The sequence below is a fragment of the Rhinolophus sinicus genome, linkage group LG10 (assembly GCF_036562045.2).
Source record: "Rhinolophus sinicus isolate RSC01 linkage group LG10, ASM3656204v1, whole genome shotgun sequence".
In the NCBI taxonomy this organism is placed as follows: Eukaryota; Metazoa; Chordata; class Mammalia; order Chiroptera; family Rhinolophidae; genus Rhinolophus; species Rhinolophus sinicus.
In genome coordinates this window covers 56,323,261-56,350,381 of record NC_133759.1, presented here as the reverse complement: position 1 = coordinate 56,350,381, position 27,121 = coordinate 56,323,261, and the positions used below count along the sequence as shown (strand labels likewise).

General features: G+C 38.8%; 1 protein-coding gene across 20 annotated transcripts in view; it reads left to right on the top strand.

Annotated features, from left to right (window-relative positions):
- The first annotated feature begins 921 nt into the window (after positions 1–921).
- Positions 922–27,121, top strand: part of CADPS (calcium dependent secretion activator) — a 463,055-nt gene continuing 436,855 nt past the window's right edge. For 4 of the 20 annotated variants that reach the window (XM_074313213.1, XM_074313208.1, XM_074313219.1 and 1 more), the window contains exon 1: positions 929–1,835. In XM_074313213.1, coding sequence (XP_074169314.1) covers positions 1,392–1,835 — 444 coding nt within the window. In that variant the 5' untranslated portion in view covers positions 929–1,391. Of the gene's footprint in view, positions 1,836–27,121 lie in introns of all 20 variants that reach the window. The other 16 variants (XM_074313212.1, XM_074313209.1, XM_074313207.1 and 13 more) reach the window with 10 other exon arrangements.

Here is a 27,121-nt window from a genome sequence, read left to right as displayed (position 1 = left end):
AGAGCATTGGGAGATACAGAAGAGGGAGTGGGGGAAGGTGGAGAGAAGTCTCTAGAGAGCCTAAGATCCGAGGGTGGCCCGTGTTGGTGTTTTTAATCCATCTGCGGGTCGTTGATTAGATTCAGCACGCTGGCCAGCTCCCCATCCGCCGGTTTATTGGCCTAAGTGAAAGGAACAGGGGAGAGGAAGTCACCATCTGCTGCTTTTGAATTAACAGATAACCGAGAAGCAGGGATGAAGACAGTGCGACAGTCATCACATTAGATATTGATGCTGCTGAATTTTGGGGGTATCTTTGTTTGATCTTGGGATCCCCACTCCTCTACCCAGATTCTCCAGCGAACCAGACTGGAGAAAGGGCTGAGCAACCAAAAACCCATCTATTTCTCTTGAAGGCTCACCACAGCAGAAAGTGTTTCTAGTTCTTGGATTTGAAGAATGTTCATTATAGCTTTTGCGGGGTAGGCAAGGGCGGGGATTTTACTTAAATAGTTGAGCTGCACAGTCGATACACAAATCTGATTCACTTTTATATTAATGAGTGGGCGTATGTAAATTACTGGACTCAGAGTTTACACAGGTGGGATAAACCCGCTGCCAAGCCCCACTGCCCCCACGCCCCAGGTGTGAGGAAGCCGAGGGAAGGGAGATGGACTCTTTCTTTACTGGACGGGATCTCGCCGACTTCCTGCTTAGTGAGACCTGGATTAGCTTCTCCACTAACAAGAAGTCATCACTGGTTTGTCTATTTCTTCCTCCCCCAAGAGCTTTTTGTCCGAGAGAGGTCGAGGCAATGAGAGCTGAGGATCAAGGAGGAAATTATCCACAAAGGGGAGGGGGTGGGGTGGGGGTGAGGAGGATGGGAAAGCGTTAGGGTCAGTACTGAAACTCTGAGACTTTGGGGACGCTCGCGATCTCCCCCTTCCAGCCCTCTGCAGCCGCCCTTTACACCGCGGACACGGGAGAGTTAAGCCAATAAACACGTAAGCGCCGCTCCCTCCCCAATCGGCAAGATGCCTCTTCGGCTCTTGGCTGCATCGACAGCTTGCAACACTGGGCATCTTTTCTGGAGGCGCCTCCTTCAGCGGCTGCAGATGGCATCCGGCTGCGGGCTCGGGGCTCGCAATTGACTCTCCCCCTTGCCCACATCGGGTCCACGGACACACCTCTTCCTTCCCCTCCTCCCCTCGCGCTCCTGGGTCTGAGCCCAGCTCCGGATCGCCGGGCAAAAAAAGCAGCCGCGGCAGCCGAGGCTGAGCAGTAGCGCGCTCGCTCCCTTATTTAGGGAGAAGCGTCCATCCGGGAGAGCCGATCCCCAGCTGCCTCCAGCGCCCCCCATCTTTTGCACCCCAAGCCAGGGGCTCCAGGGACCCCCCTCCCCAGGCGCCACCATGCTGGACCCTTCGTCCAGCGAAGAGGAATCGGATGAGATTGTGGAAGAGGAGAGCGGCAAAGAGGTTCTCGGCTCGGCCGCGTCCAGCACGCGCCTGTCTCCCAGCCGCACCAGCGAGGGCTCGGGCGGCGGCGCCGGGCTGGGGGGCGGCGGCGGTGCCGGCGCCGGGGCCGGGGTGGGCGCCGGCGGCGGTGGGGGCAGCGGCGCTAGCAGCGGCGGCGGGGCCGGGGGGCTGCAGCCCAGCAGCCGGGCTGGTGGCGGCCGGCCCTCCAGCCCCAGCCCGTCGGTGGTGAGCGAGAAGGAGAAGGAGGAGTTGGAGCGGTTGCAGAAGGAGGAGGAAGAGCGGAAGAAGAAGCTGCAGCTCTATGTGTTCGTAATGCGCTGCATCGCCTACCCCTTCAACGCCAAGCAGCCCACCGACATGGCTCGCCGGCAGCAGAAGGTAGGTGCGCCTTTGAGGCCCAGGCAGCAGCGCCGGGACCTCGCCAGTCGGGAGGGGCGAACAATGGTAGCTGGCGGCGCAGCTGGCGCGGAGGAACAGAAGGAGGAGGAGACCGCGCCCTGGGGATGGGGCTACGAGGCCCCATCTCTGCGGCGCGGACTGGTAATCAGCCTGGAGCGCTATGCCGCGCGCCCGGGCCTCCCTTCCCGGGAGCGCAGGGCTGCGAGCAGGGCAGGTCCCGCTTAGTGACCCCGGAGGCTCGGGGAGTGACTTGCAGCCTACGCCGCCCAGAGAGGCCTTGCTTGTTTGCAGCGCTCCTGGCACTCTCCAGCGGCGGGCGGCTGCACTCAGCTCCGGGTCCGCCCTCCTGGGCGTGCGCTCCGCGGGCGGGGGCACCCCTCAGGTGGGGGCGCCAGTGTGGAGCGAGAGGAGCGCCTGGCTCGCCGGGGCAGGCGGGAGAAAGCAAGCTCGAAAGGCGAAGCTTCCAGTCACGCTGCTAGGGCATCCTCGTCACCCCGTTCGGGTCAGCTGACAGGGTCGCCAAAGGGTCTTGGGGCACGCTCTCCTCTGCCCCGGGTTCCCTCCAATTCCCCTTCCTTTTCTCACTGACCCCAGAGCAGGGGCACGCCCTCTGGTCCTTCAGCCCTCTACCTTCCTCCCTTTGACCCTCTTCTCTTCCCAAGGTGACTTCGCCGCCACCTTCTGGCTTTCCAAGGCCCTCAAAACCCTGCCGCTGCTGGCTTGATAAAGTGCAGCTGCGAAAAGCCTCGCAATTACAAGCATCAAAAGCTTTTTGTGTCTGAGGCTGGGGCAAGGCTGAGGCGGCTCCGAGCCGCCTTTGATGTGGGGGAAAAAGCGCCTATTTCCATCAGTTGTTCTACAGCCAGAGAAAGGAGGGGGGTGGTTACAGCAGGATGTGGTTGGGGGGGCAGTGGAGTGGGACCTGGGGAGAAAGGGTCAGGTACCCAGTTGGAGTGAGTTAGTGAAGAAAGTCAGCCTTCTGTTGTTTCCTGAGCGAATCTGCAGCAGCACTGGAGCTATCACAAACCCAGCGTAGGCCCCCGACGCGCGGTGTGAGACGCGAGCTCTAACCCCATTAAGGTTGAGAGACCAGTTTCTTATAATAGTGAATTTCTCGGTTGCTGCCATTTAAGACTGAATTTTATGTTGCTGTAGTAGAGTGTGAGGTTTTCCTGTGTTTATCCACCCTTATCATGAGTTAGCACAGATTCCTCTGTTTGTTTTGCTTACATATGTACACACACCACACAGCGCTGATGATTTATTTCGGCTATTACAAGCTTCGGTATCAGTTTTATTAAAAATAAAACTCATTTCCTGGTTGAGAAATAGCAGGTGGGCTACACACTCCATTCTCAACCCCTCATCAGTAAGTAACCCCATGCTTTTTTTTTACCTCGTGTTTTGGACTAGAGTAGAGCAAAAGTATCCTCAGAACAGTTAAAGTGTTTTGGATTTTCTTTTAAGGTTGGGTACTGGGTCCACACACAGGGCCTGATGTTTCAAGTTGCAGCTTGGAATTATTATAGTAATTGTGCCTTTATAGCAGGGGAAATTCCATCTTTAAAATCTATCCGGTTAATCAGAGCACCAACCAAAGATGTGCTATTCGTTTGGCAATGAAAACCGTTGTTAATAAAAACAAAAAGCCAAAAAAACAAAAAAAAGTTTAAACTTCCCTTTATCAGTCAAAAGGCCCTAGAGCTCTGTCCTTTAAATAGACACTTAAATCAAACACTGGAATGGAGAGAAAAATTCATTCTCATTGAGACCCTTCCTGTTCTAAACAACCTAAGAAAGATTATCACGATGTTTTGAGGGGCCAGTGGGTTCTGTTTTTACACATGACCTTAACGGCACCGACTACAGGACAGATTGGTAACAGTGGCATTTGGTCACACTATTGTTAGTTATTGCAGCAAATTAGTGCTAAATACATATCCCAGCAAAGCTGCCTCAGGGCTGTTGGCTATACTAGGAAGCTAACTATCTCTTTATTACAGAAGAAAACAAGCTTTTCCTTTACACTATCTTGAAGCTTTTAGTATCTTTTTGAAAAAGGATGTTTTGCTATTTTTCTCCAAGTAGAAAGCTTGGAAGTTTGATTTTATTTAAAAAAGCCATTATTGAAAGTAGCTAAACAGTTTGCATAATCATTGTGGTAAAATTTAAAGCCAACAAGTAAGATTGATGAATTAAAATTAGCCGTGGAGAAATACAAACTAGTTGTAAACTAAACATGGGTGGGTAGTAGAATAAAAATGGATGAACCAGAAAGAGCTAGAAAAAATTATGCAGCGAAAGGGAATAATAGAGTGACATGGTTGGAGAAAAAAAAAGCTGCCTATGAAAAAGAATTGCTGAATTGGGGAAAAGAGATCATATTGTCAAATCATCACACTGTATGCTTTAAACTTAGGCGTTCTATGTTGATTATATCTTAATAAAGCGAGGGGTAAAACCAGATCATATTGTACTGCATATAATACACGTTTTGAAACCAAATAGTCTATTCGTAATACTGACTACTGTTATTCAGGTTCTTACTATGTGCAAGGTACTTCACTTACATAATTTTTTTTAAAATAGGCATTATTTTTCAAAACAGTTTTAAATTTACTAAAAAATTGAGAAAATGATAGAGTTCCCATGTACTCCTCACCCAGTTTTCCTCTATTATTAATATCTTACTGTGATATGGTACGTCTGTTACAATTAAAGAACCCATATTGATAACATTATTATTAACTAAAATATATAGTTTATTCAAATTTCCTTAGTTTTTACCTAAATTCCTTTTTTTTTCTGTTCTTATATCATTTTAAATCCTCCTAAGAGCCCTAACAATGTAGGAATTACCATCTTCACATTTAGAAGAGAAAACAAATTCAGAGAGGTTTTGTAGTTTGCCTAAAGCTCTTACGCAGATAGGTGAGAGTAGGGACTGAGTCATGGGGCATTCTGATTCCAAATCTTATCTTTTTAATATGCAACACTGGCCAGAAGTTGTCTAAAGTAAAAAGTAGAATCTTAGTATCTGACAACATGTCAAGTGTATTTTTTTACCCAGGGTTATTTAAATTTGAATTGAGAGAGGACTGCCCCTCTCCTATCAAATAGAGCAGCCCATATATACAGAGAGAGAGCTTGGTACTATCCAAAGTTTCAGGCATCCACTGGGGGTCTTAGAAACACCCCAGTGGATGCCTGAAACTTTGGCTAGTACATATATATATATATATATATATATATATATATATATATATATATATATAATGTTTTACCTGTATATACATACATGTAAAATTTAATTTATGAATTTGGCACAGTAAGAGATTAAAAAATAACTAATGATAAATAGAACAATTATAGCAATATACTATAATAAAAGTTATGTGAATGGCTTTGAGGCCATTATTAAGTAAAATAAGGAGTTCTTGAACATAAGCACCATGATACCAAGACAGCCAATCTGATAACAGAGGCAGCTACTACTGAGTGACTCACGGGCAGGGAGCATATACAGCTTGGATACATTGGACAAAGGGATGATTCATGTCCCTGGCAAGACAGTGCAAGATTTCACCACAATACTCAGAACGATGCACAACGTAAAACTTATGAATTGTTTGGTTCTGGACTTTTTCATTTAATATTTTTGGACCGTGGTTGACCATGGGTAACTGAAACCGCAGATAAATGGGGACTACTACAGTCAATATGGGCAAAATGTATGTTTAGGTACTAACTTCATAAAGCATATGAAGGAGAGAGATGGGTTGTTAGCTGGTAAAGAACACCAAACTGTTGTCAGTCTTTCTATGTGGTTCTGGCTGGGAAAAATAAAAAAGTACTTTAGCTCAGAAGAACAGTTGGGAAGGAGCAGAGGGCAAAGGTACTATTGCTGGATAATTCTGATAGTTAATTACTTTGGTTTCACTTTTACTGGAAAAAAGAGTGGCTGGGCATTCCAACAATTTCCCCAGAAAATAAGAGACTTGAACCAGAATATATGGAAACATAGTTTATCATTTATAGGTACATTTTTTCTTATACTACTGTGAACCTAAATATAGCATTCTGGTAATGATAATTTATGACCAAAAATCTGGCCATCATCCTGACACAATTGTGTTTCAGCAGCTCATAAATGACAATTTGAAGAACAGTTCTGTGCTTTGTATTTTTCTTATTTTGTCAGAATGGTAGAGTGAATACCTAGAAGTTGGCATGGCAAAGCTACACCATATGTTCCTGAATTATGTAGTAACGGTGATGGGTGGCTACCTCATGTGAACCAGCTACTCAGGGATGGTACTGAGAGAGCGTAGAAGCAGGCATTGTAAACCATTGTGTAATATCTAGATTGACATAACCAATTTTTAAAAATTGGCTAGGAATGATTCATAATGCCTAGATTACAAAAGTCCAAAATGAGTGTTGTGTGCATATGTAGGTGTGTGTACATGTGTGTCTATGTGTGTACATATGTACATGATGAGTAAAGGGGCAATCCTAAAACTGTGTTTATTCTATACGAACTCCCATTTCATTCAAGAGGATTTGATAACTAGGCCAAATGTGTTGTAAATTCAAGCTACTCACTTCCATGTAATTCAGCTTATATCTTGCCATGAAATTATGGTTAACTTTGAGTCACTGTTAGCCACAGAAATTCCATTTTTATTAATTTACTTATTTGACTTTGTTAGTTGGTTATGGCTCAAAAGACTATACCTTTCATAAAGTTTAAGAACTACTGCTGGTTAACCACATATGTATATGAGTGTGTGTATTTTAAATCAATAATAGTCATTCATCCATTCAGACATGTTTTGAGGCATTTGAGTTAGCTCCACTACTCAAAATTCTTAAGGGTTGCTTTGTCAATGCAATGTATTTGATTTGCATTTTAAGAAATAAATATTCTAACTTTTTGAGAGAATTAAATGACTATAAAACCAGATTCCTTTTTAAAAGAATTATGTTTCTCTCTTTATCAGGGAAAGAATTGCATTCTTTAAATATGATTTTTGCCATCCCCCTCCCCCAATCTCTGTGCAATAGGCAGGAACTCTTATGCACTGGTATTAGCAGAGACATTCTAAAGATTCGAAATACCAAAAAAGTCATGAGTGGTTTTTGCCTCATTACACACATAGAATAGCCTTATGCTTCTCTAAAACTGAACTGAAGAACAAAGGAAATTAAATATTTCATTCCAAAAGAATTGTACTGTGTAAAGTGATAAAAGTCAGATGATTCAGAGATCTTACCCTGCACAAGTAAATTTAATACACGATTATAGACTATCACATGAAAATATCAATATTCATGATTTGGGGCCCGGTACATATACAACTTAAGCTGGAATGATCAGGAGAGTTCTACTAACTTAGAACTAAGTTCTAAATAAATGACTATAGTTACTCATTGCACCAAGCACTCTCCCATGGCAGAACAAGAAGATACCTGTGAGATAGTCTCCTTAACTGGAAAGCTATATTCTAGTTTCAAAGATAGCATCCATACATGTCAAGTAAGTTGAGAATAAGAAAGGGTTTAATTATAAGATGTTGATTACAAATACGAAAGTAGTGGAGGGAGAGAAAGAGAGTCTATTCATATGCATGCACAAGATTGGATATAATAGTGGGGAAAATATTCACGGAGGAAGTCGGATCTTAAAGAATTTGTATGATTTGTGTAAGCATACGGAAAAACAAGTATTCTATTCTGGAGAAGAGCATAAGGTAGCAGGAATGTGAAAAGGAGTCATTGTTTGTGGGACACTATTAGTCAGATTCTTTAGTCTGACACCAAGTGACAGAAACCCAACTTAAATCAAAAGGAAATAATGGGGAGAGGAAAGATTTATTAGTGCATGAATTGAAAAATCAAATACAGATGTGGCTGCAGGAATGGCTGGATCCAGGAGTTCAAATGACTTCATGGACAGAATGAAGAAAGCTGGCTAATGATGGGAAAGGATATGTGTTGAAACCTGTGTTTGAGTTCAAACTCTCCACTTGATTGTAAGTGAGTTTTCTTCTGTCTCTGGGATAATACCTTCATCTGTCATATAGAGAGGGGAATGGGGAAGCCTCAAATATTTTCTAATGTCCCTTTCTATAAAATAGTTGGTAGTTTTTTTCTGCACAATGAGCTTACTCATTATCAAGACATAATAATTTCATTCAAACTTGTATTTGGTATGTTTTTACATTACAAAATAAGGCATTGTCTTCAAAGAATCTGAGGTGGTTACAGATGAAGTTCAAATTCACTTTGTCCAACTCTCTGAGTTCTCAGACAAGGATGTGAGATCTTAAACGGTTACAAGACTACAAACTACATGAGAGATTATAAACTGTGGCCTCTGGTCTGAAAGTGACCCACAAATGTATTTTGTTTTTGTTTTTTCTACATTGAATTTTTCAATTTTTAAAGTTAGTTCTTGGCATTTAAAACTATCAAGATATGTCACATAAAAAAATCTGTTTCTGTCTTCTCTTATAATTGGAAGATGGAGTAAAGCTGAGCCTGAGATTTTATGAGTTTGCAAATAGCAATAGGAATAAGACTATCAAGCCATCACTTAAACAATGGAAACTTGATCACTTCTAACTGAAACTATGCTTATTCTAAGAGGGATACCACGTATATCTGGATGTTAGAACTGTCTGGTTCTTGTCCACACCATGTCTCCTTGCCATTGCTACACAGATGCTGATGGTGTGACTGTAGCCCCTGTAAGGCATCCAGAAAAAAAGAATCTGGAATTGGGAACTCTATGTTCCCTGTCTCTGGCAACTGTTTCCCTGTTAGGATCAGATTTATTGTTTCTGCAGAATCAGGTGGTTGATGATCGGAATTACCTTGTTATTTTTCTTCATTTGTCAGTTGAAGCATTCGGTAGAATTACTTCTTTGTCATTAGCAGGCAAAGAAAGGGGAATGAAGTCAGTCAAGGGGTTTGAAGTCTGGTCTTTATTTTTGACAAATGATGGACAGTGAAGAACTACTGTTAAGAGCACAGACTCTGAAACTTGAATGCTTGGGTTTGTTTCCTGGCTGTACCCCAAACTGGCAGTGTGATTTGAGGCCACTTAGTTAACCTCACTGTGACTCAGTTTACTCATAACAAAATGGGGATAGTAGTGGTATCTCCATCTTTGGGTACTTGTGAAAATTAAGTAAGATAATAAAGTGGCACTCTTAGAGCAATGTCTGGCCTGTGATAAGTGCTGTATAAGTGTCACATCTTGCTATGCTAAGATGGTATGTACAATGTTGTTTTATTTTTATCAATGAAAGGACTGAAAAAGTTAATATATTTAAAGTACTGACCATAGCAAGCCTTATTTATTATTGCTATCATCATTGTGATGGTCGTCATTAACATGATAAGCAGACCTTGAAGGCAGTGATTATGATTATAGCATTGTCTGCAAAACAGACGTGACAGAAGGTACAACACACCCCTGTTCCTCTTTTCTTGAGACACTTCACTAACTCTGCTGGCCATTAGTCTCTGGTGCAAATCCCAGGTCAATTTTGTGACCTTGGCCATATTATTCAATCTCTTTAAGTCTTGGTTTCCTCATCTGTAATATGGGAGAAAATAATGTGAGGATTATAATGAAAAAAGCACGTTCATTGCTGACAAGTCCTTACTTAATAAGGGGTAAATTTTGAGCAAATGTTATCAGTGACACTAATAATAGTATTGCATTTTTGTCCACCAAATGCCTTCATGTTGTTTTATATTATAGTACTTTTTCTCGTGTTGTTCCTTATTTTAGAACATATTTCTCACCTTTATTCACCTGACTTGCTCTTGTTCATCCTTTAATTAACTCAGGTGTTATCTCCTTCAAGAAATCTTACCCAAACCTTATTTTGGGCTAAATGCTCCCATAATCCCTGGTCTGTTTCCACATTATCTCCTATACATTATGTTAAATTACCTCTTATGAGTGTGCCTCTCTTCCACGAGACTGTAAGAACCTCAAAGACAGGGGCCACATTTCACTCGTCTTTGATTCCCCGTCTCTCGAAACAGTGCCTGGCACATAGTAAGTGCTTGTAAACATTCAGACTGTTGAAACTCTGCGCTGATGCTTTATTTTCCAAGGAGCTGCTAAGGAGAGAAAGTGAAGGAATCTTAAACACAGTCTGCTTCCATTACAGAAACACAACTTATTTATTTTTATAAAACCTTCTCAGTGGAACACATGAAGGCTAAACCAATTACCAAGTGATTTCCAAATTATTTATGTTGCAGAAACATACCATTGATCACCTCCCAACTTAGCTTGTTTATACCAACAATTGACCAATTTCTAAATTCATTATAGAGAAAAGTGTCCTTTAAAAACCATTAGCGATTATAAATTTCTTGCAATGGCTGAATCTCAATTGAACTTGAATCACTATAGTGCACATTTATGTGGCCAAACACTAAGTCAGAAAGAGCCAAGATGCAAACAAAATCTCCTTATTGGATATATGTTCTTCAGTATGTTTTATTTGATTTAGCTATTTCTGAGGGGGAAAATGAATAGGCATTATACAGCATTATAGTGAAAGTTAGGCTGTTTAAAATATTATCAGTCTCATTGTTGCCGACGTTATAGAATAGAATCTGTAAGTTCTGTATACTTAGACAAACGTAAATATGCTGCTTTTCTCTCGTTTTATTCTCTTATGGAATATAGGCACTATTTTCTCTGTTCCTGTATGCTGTCCTTACAAAGGAAGCCCTTTAAAGGTATAGTTATTTATATTTATATGAGTATTTAAATGACTATAAATGAATAATAACTATAGCAATATTGATAGTGGATGTGGTAATAAGAATATGACGGGTGTGAAATATCTATAAAAAAGTAAAACCACTTAGGTGTGGATTTTTGTGTTGTCTTTCACTAGTCAAAGGGAGAATTCCCTTTGCTAAGCCATTCCTTTCATTTTAACAAGCAGGGAAAACACTGAGAACTTTAAAAAATGAATTGAATTATCAAGCCTCCAAGTGTTCCTTGTTTCCCAGCTACCATTCTAAAATTGAGAGATATGGAGTAAACTAATAATGTCTGGATAATGTCTGGATAATGAAACTGATAATGGTCATTGATAATGTGTTATATAGCAGCCTACGGGAGGAAAACATCAAGCTGTCATGTGGTGTTTCTCAGGAGCACATCTGTGCAGCAGGAAAGTTCAGAGATACTTTGAAGTTAACTTTTTCAGAGATCGTTCCTAAGTGTGGTAGGAGCAGATGATAAGTCACAAACCTTCCAGGGGCTGTAGTGCTTTAAAAAAGACAATGGGATTTTGACACACATGCAGAGTGGTACAGAGAAGCTACTGTGCCACTTAGGAAAGCAAAGGAAAAACATTGAAAATTCTTGCAAATAATTATGCCTTCTGTTGCCCATGCAGAAAAACAGCCTTTTGGTGTGGATGGTAGGCATCGAGTTGTTTAAGCAAATGAGTTAAAACATATCTTGAACATCTACTTTGGTGATTTTTCTGACAAGTACAGCAACTGTTGTCTATAAGGCAGCGTGTCATAACATACTGTGTTCAAAACATTTCTTGGGGGCTATTCCATATTCAATTTTTGTTTGTTACACATCATCAGACAACATTGTTCTGAGCTGCTTATACATACAAGAAACTCTAAATCCTGTAGGCAAAATACGCAAAGACATTTCAGACAGCCTTCCTGGTCTCTGAAAATCCCATCAATCTGGCTGAGAAGTTGAGGTGCACCTACACATACCGTATACTGTAAAGCTGAGCATACCTTATACTGTAAAGCTGCCTATGGTGAATGTCTGAACCTTAAATATTGGTGTTCTTCAGGTCTCCATCTCTCTATCCTTGGCTTTTGTTATGGGTTGATTGTGTCCTGTCAGAATCCATGCTTCTAAGTCCTAACCCCCAGTACTTCAGAATGTGACTTTATATGGAAACAAGTTCTTTGCAGATGTAATTAGTTAATGAGGTTGTTAGGGTGGAGCCTAACCCGTTATGACTGGTATTCTTATTGAAGAGGGAAATTTGGACATAGAGATGCACACAGGGAGAATTCCATGTAAAGAGGAAGGCAGACATTGGGGTGATGCTTCTACAAGCAAGGACCACCAAAGATTGTCAGAAAACCACCAGAAGCTAAGGGAGAGGCATGGAATATATTCTTCCTCACAACCCTCCAAAGGAACAGACCCTACCAATATCTTAAATTTCTAGGCTCCAGACCTGTAAGACAATAAATTTCTGTTGTTTGCGTCACCTGATTTGTGGTACTTTGTCGCAGCAGCCCTAGCACAGTGATACAGTCGTCTTCTCATCTCTATTACCATCTCTCAGCAACCTCACCACTAAATAATAGTTGTAGCTACTAACATCTCTACACTTTCCATTTTCAAATCTTTATCTCCAGCATAGACCTCTCACCAGCCCTCAAACCCATCCATGTGGCCATTTACATCAGTGCTGCTGAAGGTGTGATCTCAGTCAGGTCCTAGTCAGTGAACTCTTTGTCATGGGCCTACAATGAGGTAAGGAGCTTGCACCCAAATGCAAATCAACTTGCTAGTGTCTTCAAGAAAGTCTTGCTACAAAAAATTGTCAGTTGACTTGAACAGCTTAGTGATGAAGTTGCTGTAATTTCTAGTACTAGAACTTTCTCTTGGTGAAGACCAGTAAAAAGCCATTCACAGATGGCAGAGGTCTATAGACTACACCTGAAAGAGCTACACCTGAAAGAGCATTGACATTCCTTGACACCTCCCCTGGGGTGTCCTCAGACCACTCGACATAGGATTCCTTACCAAGGCTCTTTCCCGTTTTCTAATTCAGTGAAGACAAATTTATTGTCTTCGGTTCTGGAGTACAGTTCTGGTACTACTATATGACCAAGGCAGAAAAGCACAACTGCAAATCTTTGCGTGGGTCATCCTCGCCACCAAAGGATGCACGTGTCCTGTTGATGTTGTTGCTGAGAAAGTTTGCATCTTTTTCTCTTCTTCTTCATCTTCATCACTGGTGCCCTGCTTTGAGTCTCTGTGATTGCTTACATGAACTTTTTTTAAATATAAATTTTATCGGGGAATATTGGGGGATAGTGTGTTTCTCCAGGGCCCATCAGCTTCAAGTAGTTGTCCTTCAATCTACTTGTGGAGGGCGCAGCTCAGCTCCAAGCCCAGTCGCGATTTTCAATCTTTAGTTGCAGGGGGCAAAACCCACCATCCCATGCAGGAATTGAACCAGCAACCTTGTTGTTGAGAACTCACTCTCTAACCAACTGAGCCATCTGGCCACCCCTGCTTACATGGACTTTTGCAATAACCTTCTAACTGGTCTCTCTGCCTCCTTTCTTGACCACATTCCATCCACCTTCCAGGGTGATCATTCTGAAGCAAAACTCCCATCATGACCCTTCCCTGCTCAGGATTCTTATGTAGCTTTTTGTTGCATTCACAGGACAAACTCCAAACTCATTTGCATGGCATATCTGTGTGCTACCTCCCTCCTGCAATCCTGCACTCACCCTTTGCTTCAGCCCATTAAACCACCTAACATAACTGCCCTGTTGTATGCTCTTTTGTGCCTCAGTGTCTTTGCACATGCTGTTCCTCCTGCTTGAGAAACCCTTCCCACCTGGCTTCCATCACTCTCCAAGGTAGATAATAGCAACCAGTCATTACAAGTAACAGGAATAAATAATGAATACTGCATGTTTACTCTAATAGCCACCGTATTATCAGTTTATAAATCTTATTTAATTCTTACAGTAACTCTGTAACACAGAGTTACCATGTTACTAATAATCTCAATCCTACAGATGAGGAAACCAAGAGGCAAAGCAGCTAAACTTGCCTTGGTCATACATTTAGGAAGTGGTAGAGCTGGGTTGGGGCCCATGCAGTCTGCCTCTAGCCTGCATTCTTACCCATGTGCTATACTAACTACACCAGAGGATGAGCACACCCGAGTTCACTGTATACCTGTTTCTTTCTTCTGAATCACAGAGATGACTTCATTTCATATTCCCTGGTAGCTGGTAGATAGTACATATACTTAATATGTGCTCAAAACCTAGCTGATACATGAATTCACGATTGTTGAATTCATGACTATTTAGAGAACAGTAATGAATAGTACTCACCATTTATAGCATGTTCATGAAGATGTTCTCATTTCTTCTTTAAAACAACCTTTTCGAATAGGTGGGGCATGGACTCTAAATCTGTCTCGGAGCAGATGAAAGTGAGATCCAGAGAGGTCCCACTGGCCAGAACTGTAGGATACCAACCTGGGCCCCTGCGTGCATGCAGGGCTCTTCCCGGTGTGCTGTGAGGCTCTGATTCGCACAAAGTATGGCCAGGTCATTGCAGACTTTTGAAGGCCACAGTGACTCACTTTCAGAAGGTCCACCTCACCTCATAGCAAACATCTTAAAATGTGCCTCACATTCCACATCACTATCTTTTTTATTATGAAAAAACTTGAAAAGATTTTTTCAATATTATTTTTGAAACTATTCATCTATGTAACTTGGTTAATAAATGTCTATGGTTTCTCAGGAATCATGGTGTATTCACAGCCATCCTTGCCAGCTGAAAAAAAAATCTCACCAATTGTTTTCAATCGTGATATTTTATGAGTACTGAATTTAACAATTAATGAAAGTGACACGTTTGGAAGTCATTTAATTGAACATTTATTAATTTCCATTTTCCATTTTTAGTTTTCCATTTGGGAGATAATACATTTTACTTAAAATCTGGGAATTTTTTTATTTAGACCGCTGGAAAGTTTCAAGTCTCTGGTCATCATGCCTGTGTTGCTAATGCCTTTGACCAGGCTTCATGGAAGAAGTGGCATTTAAATTAAACCTCAAAATGACTGATAAGATCAAAGGATAGGGATGTGATGTATTTTGAGGGGAAGAAAGATACTTTCATGTATTCAGAGATGAGAAAATGCAAAGCAAGTCTAAGGACTTCTGAACAAATACAATTGTATAATGTTGTATTCAATTGTATAATAACATTGCAGATAAAAGAAGTGGTTACAAAGATTAGTTCATGATCGTGGTTGCCCTTCAATACCAGAGAGAAGGGGTTGGGCAGCAGGGGTGGGAGATTTTATCTTGTACGCAATAGGGAACCACTGAAGAATTGTGAGCAGAGCAGTGACATAACCAGAACCCCACATTAAGTGTTATAAGAAGATAAATCTAAGTGAAGGATGAGGAGAGAATGGAGAAGGGAGAGAAAGAAAGAGTGTCAATGTCTTCACATTGTGAAAAAAGGTCACGAATTATGCCTGAATGCTGTATCCAACACAGATAATCTTTATAGTTTTGTGGGGGTATTTGTGGAAAATCTCAGAAAATTAATGCCTATATGTAGAAGTGTCTTGAATTAGTAGTTCAAAGATGTTTCATTAGAATAATTGTTGATCCTTGTTTTCATTTTATTAGAGTAATTTTTATGTATTTGTCATAATGTGCAGGGTATAAGTTTTCATTTCTCTCATTACAAATATTAAAAATATGAAGCAATGTGCCTGCCCTCTAAATTATATTTAATTTCAGTGACCAGTATTCTGGTACCTTCCTGTACAGGTGCAAAAGCATTCCTGCATAACATCGTGGAGAACGTAATGTCTCTTGGACAGAGATTATAGAGTCAGACCTGGTGCAATTTCAGAAATAATACATGTGATTCCTTTCCAGTTCCAGCGGACCTAGAGGATTCAGATGAAGCTTAATCTAGGCCCAAGAGGAAATGAACCCCACAATAAGCCCAGGGTTATATCAAGCTCACAGGAGGATAGAGGGAGCCTGAGTTGTGGTACAGGTATGGGATCTGAAGAGAAAGTTCAAAGAGTGCCCAATCAGACCAGAAGAGAATCCTGGACTTGTCGCTACCACTGTATAATTCCATCACCAAAACTGACCTAGGTTTGCATAAAAATCGGGGGGTGGGGGTGGGGGTGGGGGTGGGGGAGGCACATTTATATTCCCTGCCCTTCCTCACTCGGGAAGGAAGATTTTGATGTTGGTGGTAAGATTCAAGAAAAGTTATCGGGCCACATTTATTAATGGTCAGAGTTACATCAAATGGGAAACGTAAGGTTCCCCATAGTTTCTCTGTTCTTTCACATTCTTGGGTGCCATCGTCTTTTCTGTTTTTCATCTTTTAATAGAAATGGTAAGGTTTGGATGTGGGCATAGGGGTAGAGAAAGGTTACGTGCTCCAGTCTTCCAAAATTCTAATAAAGAGGGATTTTATTTTCCATTTGTCATTGGTATCTGTGTGTGTAGCTCTCCTGAGAAGATAGGTGACTTCTGGTTTAAAACAAGATTCAGGTATTTCTCGGTCAGCATGTCATTACACCAGCTTAAAGGCTTCAGAACACCACATGAATTACCAGAGGTCCACAGTCTACTTCCTGGAGGAGGTTGCATTGCAGCTGAGGAATAGGTAGTATTTGAACCTGGAAAGGCAGGAGAATAGGTATCTAGGGACAGCATGAGCAAAGACACAGAAGCCACACAAAGCTAGAACAAAGAGCACTTACAAGGCATAAGATTGGAAAGGTAGGTTGGAACCAGGTAGTGGTAAACTGACTACTACTAGTCTTTGTCAGTTGTCCTTTGTTTGTTAAGAGCCTTCAAAAATGACCTATACCTCTAAGTAGCCCTGATGGAAATACCACCAAACTGAGACATAGGGCCTGCCAAAGATAATGCAACCATCTGAGCAATTGCCAAATGGTTTTGCCAGAGGGTGTGATTGTCCTTGACCTTGTGTTGAAGTGATGTGTTTTCCCATAAGCCACTATGAGGCTTCAAAATATCCAAAGAATATTGTCAACACAAGCAGAAAGTCTTATTTGCAAAGCAATGCTTTGCCCCGGCATTATTTGCAGGGCCATTGGTAGAAACAACTACCTATGAGCTTTGACAATTTGCCAGCCTTCCTGTTTGCCCAGCAATGGAGAAAAGAAAAGGATTTCTTTCTACTATCTGCTTTCCACAGGCAGCCTATGTACTGCTGTGTATTATGAGTCAGCATTATAGACCTTCAAAGTGGACAGACGCTGGTTAAGATTTGTACTTGTTTGAATTAATCAGAACTACCTTCCCCACCCCACCCCCCGAAGGAGCAGTTCTAAACAACTGGGAATCTGTCATTTAGTACAAAGAGCTTTCAGTATTTTCCCCTCGATTTCTATATGCTGAGAGCTCAAAAGCTGTCTTTTAATCAATATTCAATTAAGACTTGTGTGGGAAGGCCATGTTGAGCTCTTACAGAGACGCGCAATGCAGTCACTTGCTCTGTCCTCCATTTGCCTGTGTGCAGAAAACAAGCCATCATTTTTCACTAAAGAAATGTAGGTCTGCTTCAGCATAAGTTAAATATTATGCCAAGATCAGTGTTTACTTCCTGATGACCTGGCAATAAATGACGGTGTTAAAAAAGAATTGTCGGAAAAGAAAACCGAATTCAACATTATGTATTTTGTCTACGCCAAAATTTAGGGGATTTCTAATCTAGAACATTTCCCTCTTTTCCATTCACAGTAAGAGCTCTGCATTTCTGTTTGGTGTACGTATCCAGATGCTTTTGTATGATGCCTTCTCGCATCACTGTCCTTGGACATAGTCTGTTGTTTCCAGGACAATCTACTATTCAATATCATCTTTGTCATTGAGTTATGATTTCAGAGACAAGAATAATTCACTCTTAACATTTAAATAGAAATCCTAATAAAGCTTTCCTACAAATATGACAGCAACAAAGATATTTGGAGACTGCATTCATTTCTTTTGATTTGATTTAAACTATATTTACCTGTCTACTTGAAATGCCATATCTTTGGGGACAACAGTAATATGAGACTTTTTTTTATTAGTTTCAGGTATACAAAACAACATAGTTATTAGACATTTATATACCTTACAAAGTGATAACCCCCTAAGGCTATTACCCACCTGACAATGTACATAGTTATTACAATATTATTGACTATATTCCCTATGCTGTACTTTATATCCCGTGACTGGTGTTTTTTTTTAATTATAGTTGACATTCAGTGTTATTTTATATTAGTTTCAGGTGTACAGAGTGGTTAGACATTTATATAATTTATGAAATGATCCCACTAAGTCCAGTACCCATCTGACACTATACCTAGATTTTACAATATTATTGACTATATTCCCCATACTATTCTTTACATCCCTATGACTATTTTGTAACTACCAATTTGTACTTCTTAATCCCTTCACCTTTCTCACCCTAACCCCCCTCCAATCAAGCAACCATCAGTTTGTTCTCAGTATCTATGAGTCTATTTCTGTTTTGTTTGCTCGTTTATTCTGTTCTTTAGATTCCACGTATAAGTGAGATCATATGGTATTTGTCTTTCTCAGTCTGACTTATTTTATTTACCATAATACATTCTACGTCCATCCATGTTGTTCCAACTGGTAAGATTTCATTATATTTTTATGGCAGAGTAATACTCTGTTGTATATATGTACCACAATTTCTTTATCCAATCATTTGCTGATGGGCATTTCGGTTGTTTCCATTTCTTGGCTATTGTGAATAGTGCTGCAGTAAACATAGGGTTGCATAATATGAGACATTTATGTTAAGTTGAATGAAAATTTATACTTGTTCCATGACCCCAGATTTACAACCGCAATACAAACCATTAAAGTAATGTAGATAATCCCAAAATTATGCAGCAAATTTAATCAATATGATTAGCCAGTTGAGATACTTCAAATGAAAACTTTCAATTGTGTCCTGTAAATATAAAAAAATCTACATATTCTATTTTTGGTGATCATTATTGGTTACCTATCTGTTATTCACACCCCTATCGCAAACAGAATTACAGTTTTATCAGGCAATTTTTTCTCCATCTGGAATTTCAGAAATAGATGCAGATTAGTCCAAGCCCATCAGCACATGGGACTGTACTGGAAATACAACTGGGTCACGGGTGTCCTTGTCACCTAAGTTGATCCAGTCAGACTGATGGGAAGGACTTGCATTCCATGGTTAAGAGGAAGGTTTACTCCTTTCCTGATGGACATACCAAGGAAGCATGTGCCTTTATTGCTACTGTCAGCCATCTTAGAACCATGAGGAGACCCAATAGGCTGAAGATAATGAAGTACTTGAGATATGGAGATAATTTCTGTTTCTCATGACATTATTGGGCCCCAACAATTAAGCCAGACCTGGAGTTCACTTTTCATCTGAACTTCCAATAATGTAGTACATTCCCTTATTGTGTAAGTCATTTTAAGGTGAAGTTTTCATTACTTGCAGCCAAAATCAGTCTACCCCATGCTATAATTCTCTTCAAAATAGGAATTCTGGGACTTGAATGAATGATCAGGCCTTAACTAGCTAATTTGTTTTTCATATTTAGATTCAGACATAGGTGGAACTATAATCCTATTTACCATGTAAGAAGCAAAATAAGAATTACTGCCTTCTATAATTTGATTTTTAAAAGTTTATTGATTAGATATAAATCATGTTTTAGCACAGGGCTATCTTTTATTGTAACTGAGAAGTAATAGTGAATTCAATGAAATGTTCTTCCTCACAGACTTAAATTGATTATCTTAAACATTTTTCTGTAAACAAAAATAAAGCCTGTTTATTACAGAAAAATCGAGCAATGTGGAAGTATAAAAAATAGAATTAAAAGTAATCCCTTAATCCCATTACCGAAAGACATCTACTCTGCACATAAAATATATTTACATTATCTTCATGGATCTATATATAGAGATCAATATTATATATACTTTTATATAAAAGTCGTAATTCTATACATGCTCTTTTACAATCTGTTTTTTTGCACAAAAAGGAAATCTTTCCAAGTCAATAAATACAAACACTACAAGCCTTCTAAATGGCTTGTAGCAATCCAGTTTATGGGTGCACCATAATTTATTTGACCAGTTGTCTGCTGATTTCTGTTTCTTACCATGGTATGTAGTCTATAGTGAGCATCTTCGTGTACATATCTTAGTACACGTCTACAAATGTATATGTCCTTAAATACAAAAAGTATGTTCATTTAAAATTTTGTTACCAATTTCCAAAGCATCTGTTAATAGAAACACTCCCACTAGCGGGGCACGAGACTGGTTCTCCATATTAAAACTAGACATCATTTTTTTTTTTCAATTTTGCCAACCTGTTGGGTGGCTTTAAAAATTTTATGTTTTTATTTCCTTTTTACATGTTTATTGCCTCTTAGATTTATTTTACAAATTCCCTGTTACTTCCTATTCATTTTTCTGTTTATTATTTCTTTTTAAGAGTGGTTTCTATTTTGATAGTAATAACACTTGGTTATGTGTGTATAATTTATGTTTTGTCATTTACTGTTGGACCATTTTTTTGTTTTTGTTATATTGTTGGTTTATTTATGTTTATCTGAACAGAATTTTTTAATGTAGTGAAATCTGTTAATTAATCTAATTAATCTAGCTTACTTTCTGCACCCAAACTACTGACTTTATTACTGTACTTTGTTAGGTTTTAGAATATCTTAACAAGAAGTTTCTTTTATTATACTTCTTCAGAATATTCCTGACGCTTCTTGAATTTTTCACTCTTTGGGAAATTCTGTTTTAATAACTCTGTAAGTTCTAAAATAAAATATTATTTGGATTTTGATTGAAATTCTATTGCATCTATAGATTAGTGTAGGGAAAGCTGACGTCTTTATGACATTGACTAATCCTGTCTAAGAACGAAGACTATCTGTGCATTAATTCACATATTTTTGATGTGTCTCAGTTGTTTTTTTTTGTAGTTTTCAACATATATGCCCTAAATATTTATTGTGAAATTTATTTCTGAGTGAACTATAACATTTATTAGATGAGTGCCCTTAACTGGGTTCCCCAAATTAACCAAAACTCTCCATAGCGTACGTGCTCAGGGCTAATGAACTACTCTCTAATACACCTGGATCCTTCTGCACCCATAGGCTGAGATGTACACCCATCAAGAGTAATTGTGCTCCCCAAACTTGTTTAAGCTGATTTCAGCAGTAATTGTAATTGCATTATTCAGTTAAATATTATGTAACTTAATGAGATATGATTGTGAAAACAAGTATTGTGTTTATGTTATCCAAGTTGATTGCTTTGGGAAGATTCAGTTGCATCTAAAAATGTCATATTTGGTAGTTGGGAAAAGCTACAGTAAAATTTTGGTGGAAAAGTCACAAAAATACAAAAGATTCTTTATCAGATTGCTTCTAAATTTCTTTAATTTTTTTATGCCTATTTAAGGAAATAAAATCTGGAAAGCGTAGACCGGGTAGTATAGGTCTGAATGAGATCATTGAACTTTAATCAGTGAACCTACACATAAAGGCAAGATTGTAACCCTACATCAAAAAATCAGCAAGTGAATAGTTACAAATTTTAAGTAAAATTAGATATTTGTTGCCTTATGTGTTAAGATTCTCTACTTCAGCTAATTTTTAAAAAATTAACCTGCAAAATATTATCCTGAGTGCATCGATTAAGAGGAATTCTACAGTATTTTATGTTTTTATTGTCATGTACCAAAACTATACATTTTAAAAATATTTATTATTTGTCATTCTAAATAGTTTATAGCATTTTTGGTGTTTCTTGATACTGAATTATTTCAAATTAAAATGATAATTTTGCTTTTTTTTCTATACGTTTACCTTTCCTTCTAATTTCATTGGCTAACGTTGGCTTCTCTATTACTACTAAACATGGCAAGATAATATGGTGCTTATACTGTCAGATACATAAACTCTGTAAAACTTAAAATCAGGACAATTAACTTTATTATGGTTATCATTTTTTAAAAAATAATTGTAACTCATATCTAGTAAAAACTGAGTGTACCCCAAGAAAGGAAAATGTAATTTCCATGCTGAGATCTATGTTTATTTTGAATAGGGCTCACTCTAGCTCATGCTAGAATAAAAGATTGATTCAACACATTTTTATTGAATAAATATTTCCGTTTTTTAATCTTTGACATAAAAATGTGTAAATTATAAGGTGCAACCAACTTTTAAAAGTCAAAAACTAGTATTCCATCTCCTTTAAATTTCACTATTATTTGTCTTCTTGTTGAAGATTTTATCATGCATGAAGGTGAAATATTTTCAGGCTCAGGTTAGGAGCTTCATATTGGGAGGAAGAAACGGAATACCGTTTTACTTATGACTTATGACTGCACAATTCTAGCCTGAAAATATATGTAATCTTTTGCAAGCTAGACTTTCCCCAGCATGCTCATATTTCTCACCTACATCCATGTAGAAAAGCAACATATAAAACTCCTAAGATAGCCATTTCTACTCTTCTTATTGGTCTCCATATTCCTTGATAGTAGAGAACACCCAATTGTATAGGCATTTCCCCACATTCTCTTTGTCATTAATGAGTATTCTCCCTCAGAAAGGTGTGATTTGAAATTTAAAATTACAGTCTTTATATTAGAGACTCTAGAATAAAATTCCCTGCACCAAAGAAAGATGAATGTCACTGCTACCTGATACACTGATTGCTTGCTATGACCTTCACAGGGCAAAACTATGAAAGAAATGTATGGAGATAAACTTATTGTTTCAACACAGAGATTGGTGATTTTATTCCATCAATTCCAACCACATAGATTCTATCTCTCAATTTACATAATTAAAGAAGTGTTGAACATATGGGTTGGTGTTTTTGACAAGCAAGTTACTTTTAAAACTTTCTGAGCTGAGATTTCTATATTTTAGTTCATTCCAATTAAACCTTTTTTCTTTTTTTTTCTTTTTCTTTTTTACAAATGGTCTTGAAAATGCTGAGATGCATGTCAATGGAGCAGCAGTAGATTAAGCGTAAAATGACACTAAGAAAAGAGAATTCAATCTTTCCTTTTACTTATTTTGTCATCTATATTTTAGTTGCTCTCTCACAACATATCACTATGTCTGTGATTATAGGCTGGAAGTACTGAAAACAATGTGATTGTGTGTGATGGAATCCTCTCTGACCTGGAAGAACTGTATTTTATTTTCTGGAGGTTCTTTCTTCTTTTTCAGTCTGCCTACGGAAAAAGGTGATGAAAGTGTCAGTGATCACAGTGATGTTTCCCTTTTTGATCTGCTGTTCACTTACGAATTCAGTTCATTCCGTTTCTGCAAAATTAATATGTCAAGTACAAGATAAAGCATTTGAACCACCACTTAGGCAGGCTTCCTAGGGCTTGCAGCTCATTTACATATCACGGGAGAATTGGGGGAAAGTTGCCAGAAGATATTATCGGTCTGGTATTTTTTAAACATTTTTTTAATAAAAGAATAATTGAATGTCAAAAATATCAGTAACAGCTCTGATCCGAGTTATTTTATGTTTGTAGTTATTTATTCATTCATTCAGTGCTATACAGACATGTAGACAAGTAACTAAAATATGAACTGTTGAGTGAAAAATGCCAGAAGGAAGAGTAAAACAAAGATCTTTTATAGCTTATGAAACTCGCAGAAGGAGGTGGCTTCTAACCTGTGTCCTGAAATATTACTGGGATTGCAAAAAGTAGAAAATATGGATCATCTTAAGCAAAGTCACGAAGGTGGAAAAGTACAGGACAATTTTAAAGAATTGTGGTGATATAGTTTGGCTGGAGTATATGATATACTTCAGGAAATTCAAAGTAAAATGGGGCTAACTGGGGCCAAATCGTGGTGAATCTCAAAACTCAGGTCAGTGAATTTGGACTCAGTATATATTTAAGAATGGATGAATTACTAAATATTTTAAAATAAGGGAAAACTGCTTACATGAGTTTTGTTTTTTGTGTTTTTTTTTTGTAAGTCTTTGGAGTGTGAGTAAGGAGAAAAGATTAGAGAAAGGCGGTCAAGTTAAGGAAGAAATGTTAACAGTCCCATGATGGGGCCAGTATGAATTGAACTTGACTCCTGGCAGAGAAGAAAGAAAGAAGGGATGCAAAGGTCATCTCAAAGGCAGCTGACAGGATCTTATAACTGGAAGTGGTGGGGCAGGAGTATTTTGTCATATCAAAAAGCAAAGAAATTATCAATGAAGTTATCAAAGACTACCAGGGTCATGTGAAAAGGACTCAGGAACCTACTAGAAAAGCCTCTGACTGGTAGAGGGGCCAAATGAGCATTAGTAATGGTTTGAACTCATTAAATTTATTCAAACTCATAAGTTTATAGTAATACTAAGAAAAAATACTCATCTCTTTGATTGGTCACTTTTGGAAGATGCAAGAAAATCAGTATTTTGGAACCTGATAAATGAAAGGAAAGAAGTATTTATCCTATCTTGCCCTATGATTGTCCTTTAGGGCAACCAGATAATGGAAAGTTTTTTCTTATAGAGCATTGCAAATAACATTGCAACTCCTAATGAATGATTGGGTCTAGGCAATGATCATAAATGCTGACAAAATAAGAAGAGATATAACTAGACATCACGTATCTCCTGATGGATACATAACACACTGTGTATGGATCAGTCTTGCCAGAAAATTGAACTAGAATCTGATCAGTCATCTAGATCTAACCATCAAAGTACAGGAAATACAAGTCAGAGAGAAACATGACCGTGCCAGATGGGGATGAAATCGGAACAATTCAGGCTGTTAGAAACTTCAGAATAAAACATCGAATGTCTTCAACCACAACAACAAAATCACAGGAAGAGATAGAGAGAGAAAGTGAGGGGGAGAGGGAGAGGAGAAAATGTCAATAAATTAAAAGAAATTTAAGATACATATCAATCAATTACATCAATACTTCAGGGCAGCAGAGATTAAATGGAGTTTGGAACTTAAATTCTCAAAATCCACTCTTGATAATTATGATGACAATAATAAGTTATGAAAATCAGTATCATGATAATGTTGATGGAATCAAGCATTTTTCCTATCTTTCCTCACACCTGAATGTTAGGCCAACATATTGAACTCCTACTATGGGCTTCATAACTTATAGTTGCATGTTTAACCTCATTTGATCCTCAAAACAACCCTATGAGATAAGCATAAAATATCACCTTTTCAGAGGTAATAGAATTGAGTTTCTGAGAGTTTATGTAACTTGCTCATGATCACACATCTGGCACGTTGCAGATTCTATATGAACAGCTACATTTTCGACTACTCAATATCTGGACATTTCTATTTTGGGGAAATAACAGATGTGAGTGTGTTGGGATATGGGGCTGTCTTTTACAACAGAAGCTCAAAAGACCACACCTCTGACAGTGCCTGAGAATCTGACCTAACATTGATCAATTTGATGGACATTTCCTCCTGAGATGAAAAAATGTGGAACAGTTGAAACAAAGTAACAAGAACCATTTAGGATTTGTTCCACCCACAGCGATAGCATCCTGCATCCAGTGGAATAAAGGCAGCAGAGTTACAAGCCTCACCCTGTGATGGTGAGTGACCATGAGTATTTCCAAGTATGATCTGGCTCTTTTCTCAGTAACCTAGCTTTGGCTCCTGCCAAAATGGTTTTTCCAAACCCATTCTGCCTTCCTGAAGGCCTATCCAATATTTCTCTAATAAGTTCTTTTTCAGGTTAAGTTAACCAGAGTTAGTTTCTCTTGTTTGCAATCAAGAACCCTGATTAGCTTGGCCAGAGTTTGACCACAAATTTGTCTGAAACTGAGCCTGTGACTTTTCCATATAATAAAAGACAGAGAGTAGTCAGCTATTTTCTCTAGTTTACATATTATACTAGGAATCCATTTTCATTTGCAGTAGTATGTTAAATAATCTACCCCTCAAGGTTTTTAAGTCTCTAGGTTTAGTTTTCAAATTTAGTTCAGAGGCCATGGTAACTATGGATCCTTGTGACTTCCTTAAATTTGTATTAAGTATTAGATTATTTGCTGTTCTCTCCAAGCTTGGAGGCTGTGTGCCCTTGGCTTTGGCAGGCAATCATTAGGGAGAGGTTGGTGGTGGGGGATGGGGGTTTGCTTCACAGTACAGGATAGTGATAAAGGAAAGGAAGAAAGGGAGTGAAATCTTTTCATGAATTCAACAACAATAACAACAAAAACTGGAATAAACCATAGGAACAGAAAATTATGTTAAAAAGGAGGGTTATCAACCTGAATCAGATTTTCCTTTGGTCACACATTCCAGCTGCATTCTTGCTCTCAACAAAATGGTTTTAATGGTTTATATTTCCTCTTACAGTTTTGTCAAGTCTAAGTCTTCTGTTGTTTGTCCACCTGGTGAGTTTTAAACCTGAAATACCAAAGTTGTACTAATGGATGACATAATGCTTGGTAACTTCATCAAAAGAGGTCGAACCATAACATTGTGGTTTAGCCCTTTGCTTTGACCCCTCCTTCCCTAGGCAGTGATAGTAGAGGCTCAAAAACATTTACTCCTGTGTATAAGATGTCTGCATTTAACTCTGGGTTATGCAACCTCAATTAAGGTTTTAGATTTCGTGTAGTTGCCAAGGGCCTAGATTTTGGCGTGGGGGAGAATACCTAAAAGACCTGGGGTAATGTCTTATTTTAAAGAAAAAATTATTAATACGTTTATATTCTTAAGTCTCATAGAGATTTTTAATTGTCTTACAACACCTATTCTCCTCTTCTTCCTAATAATAGGACCTTATTTTTTAGCTGGAGACAAAATAAAGATTCTTCCCAGCTCCCCTTTTATAGCTAGATATTGCATTGGACTAAGTTCTGGTCAATGGGAGGAAAGCATAGGTGTCTGAGTGACAGCCAGAAAGTGTCATTTAAAGAACTGGCCCCTCCCTTCCTCCTTTTCCCTCCTTCCTACTGTCTAGAAAGCAGACCTAATGGCTGGAGCTTGAGCAGCCATCTTGGATCATAAGGCAGAAGTTTTGTTTTGAAAATGGTGGAGCAACAAAATGGAAGTAACCAGGGCTCAGTTGTGGTTGAGTCCAACTTTGTACTGGTTTCCTCCAGCTTTAGTTTGCATGTGTATGTGTGTGAGTACACACACAGACACACACACACACACACACAACTGCTATCTTGTTTACATCACTATTATTTTGGAACATTTTATAATTCAATTCTATTTCTGTTAGAATAAAACATGAGCTATTGTCTATCTGTAACATAGAAACCTCAAATATATCTGTCTCGTGGCCATGAGTCTTTATTATTTATTAATTTCACTAACAATGGAAAAC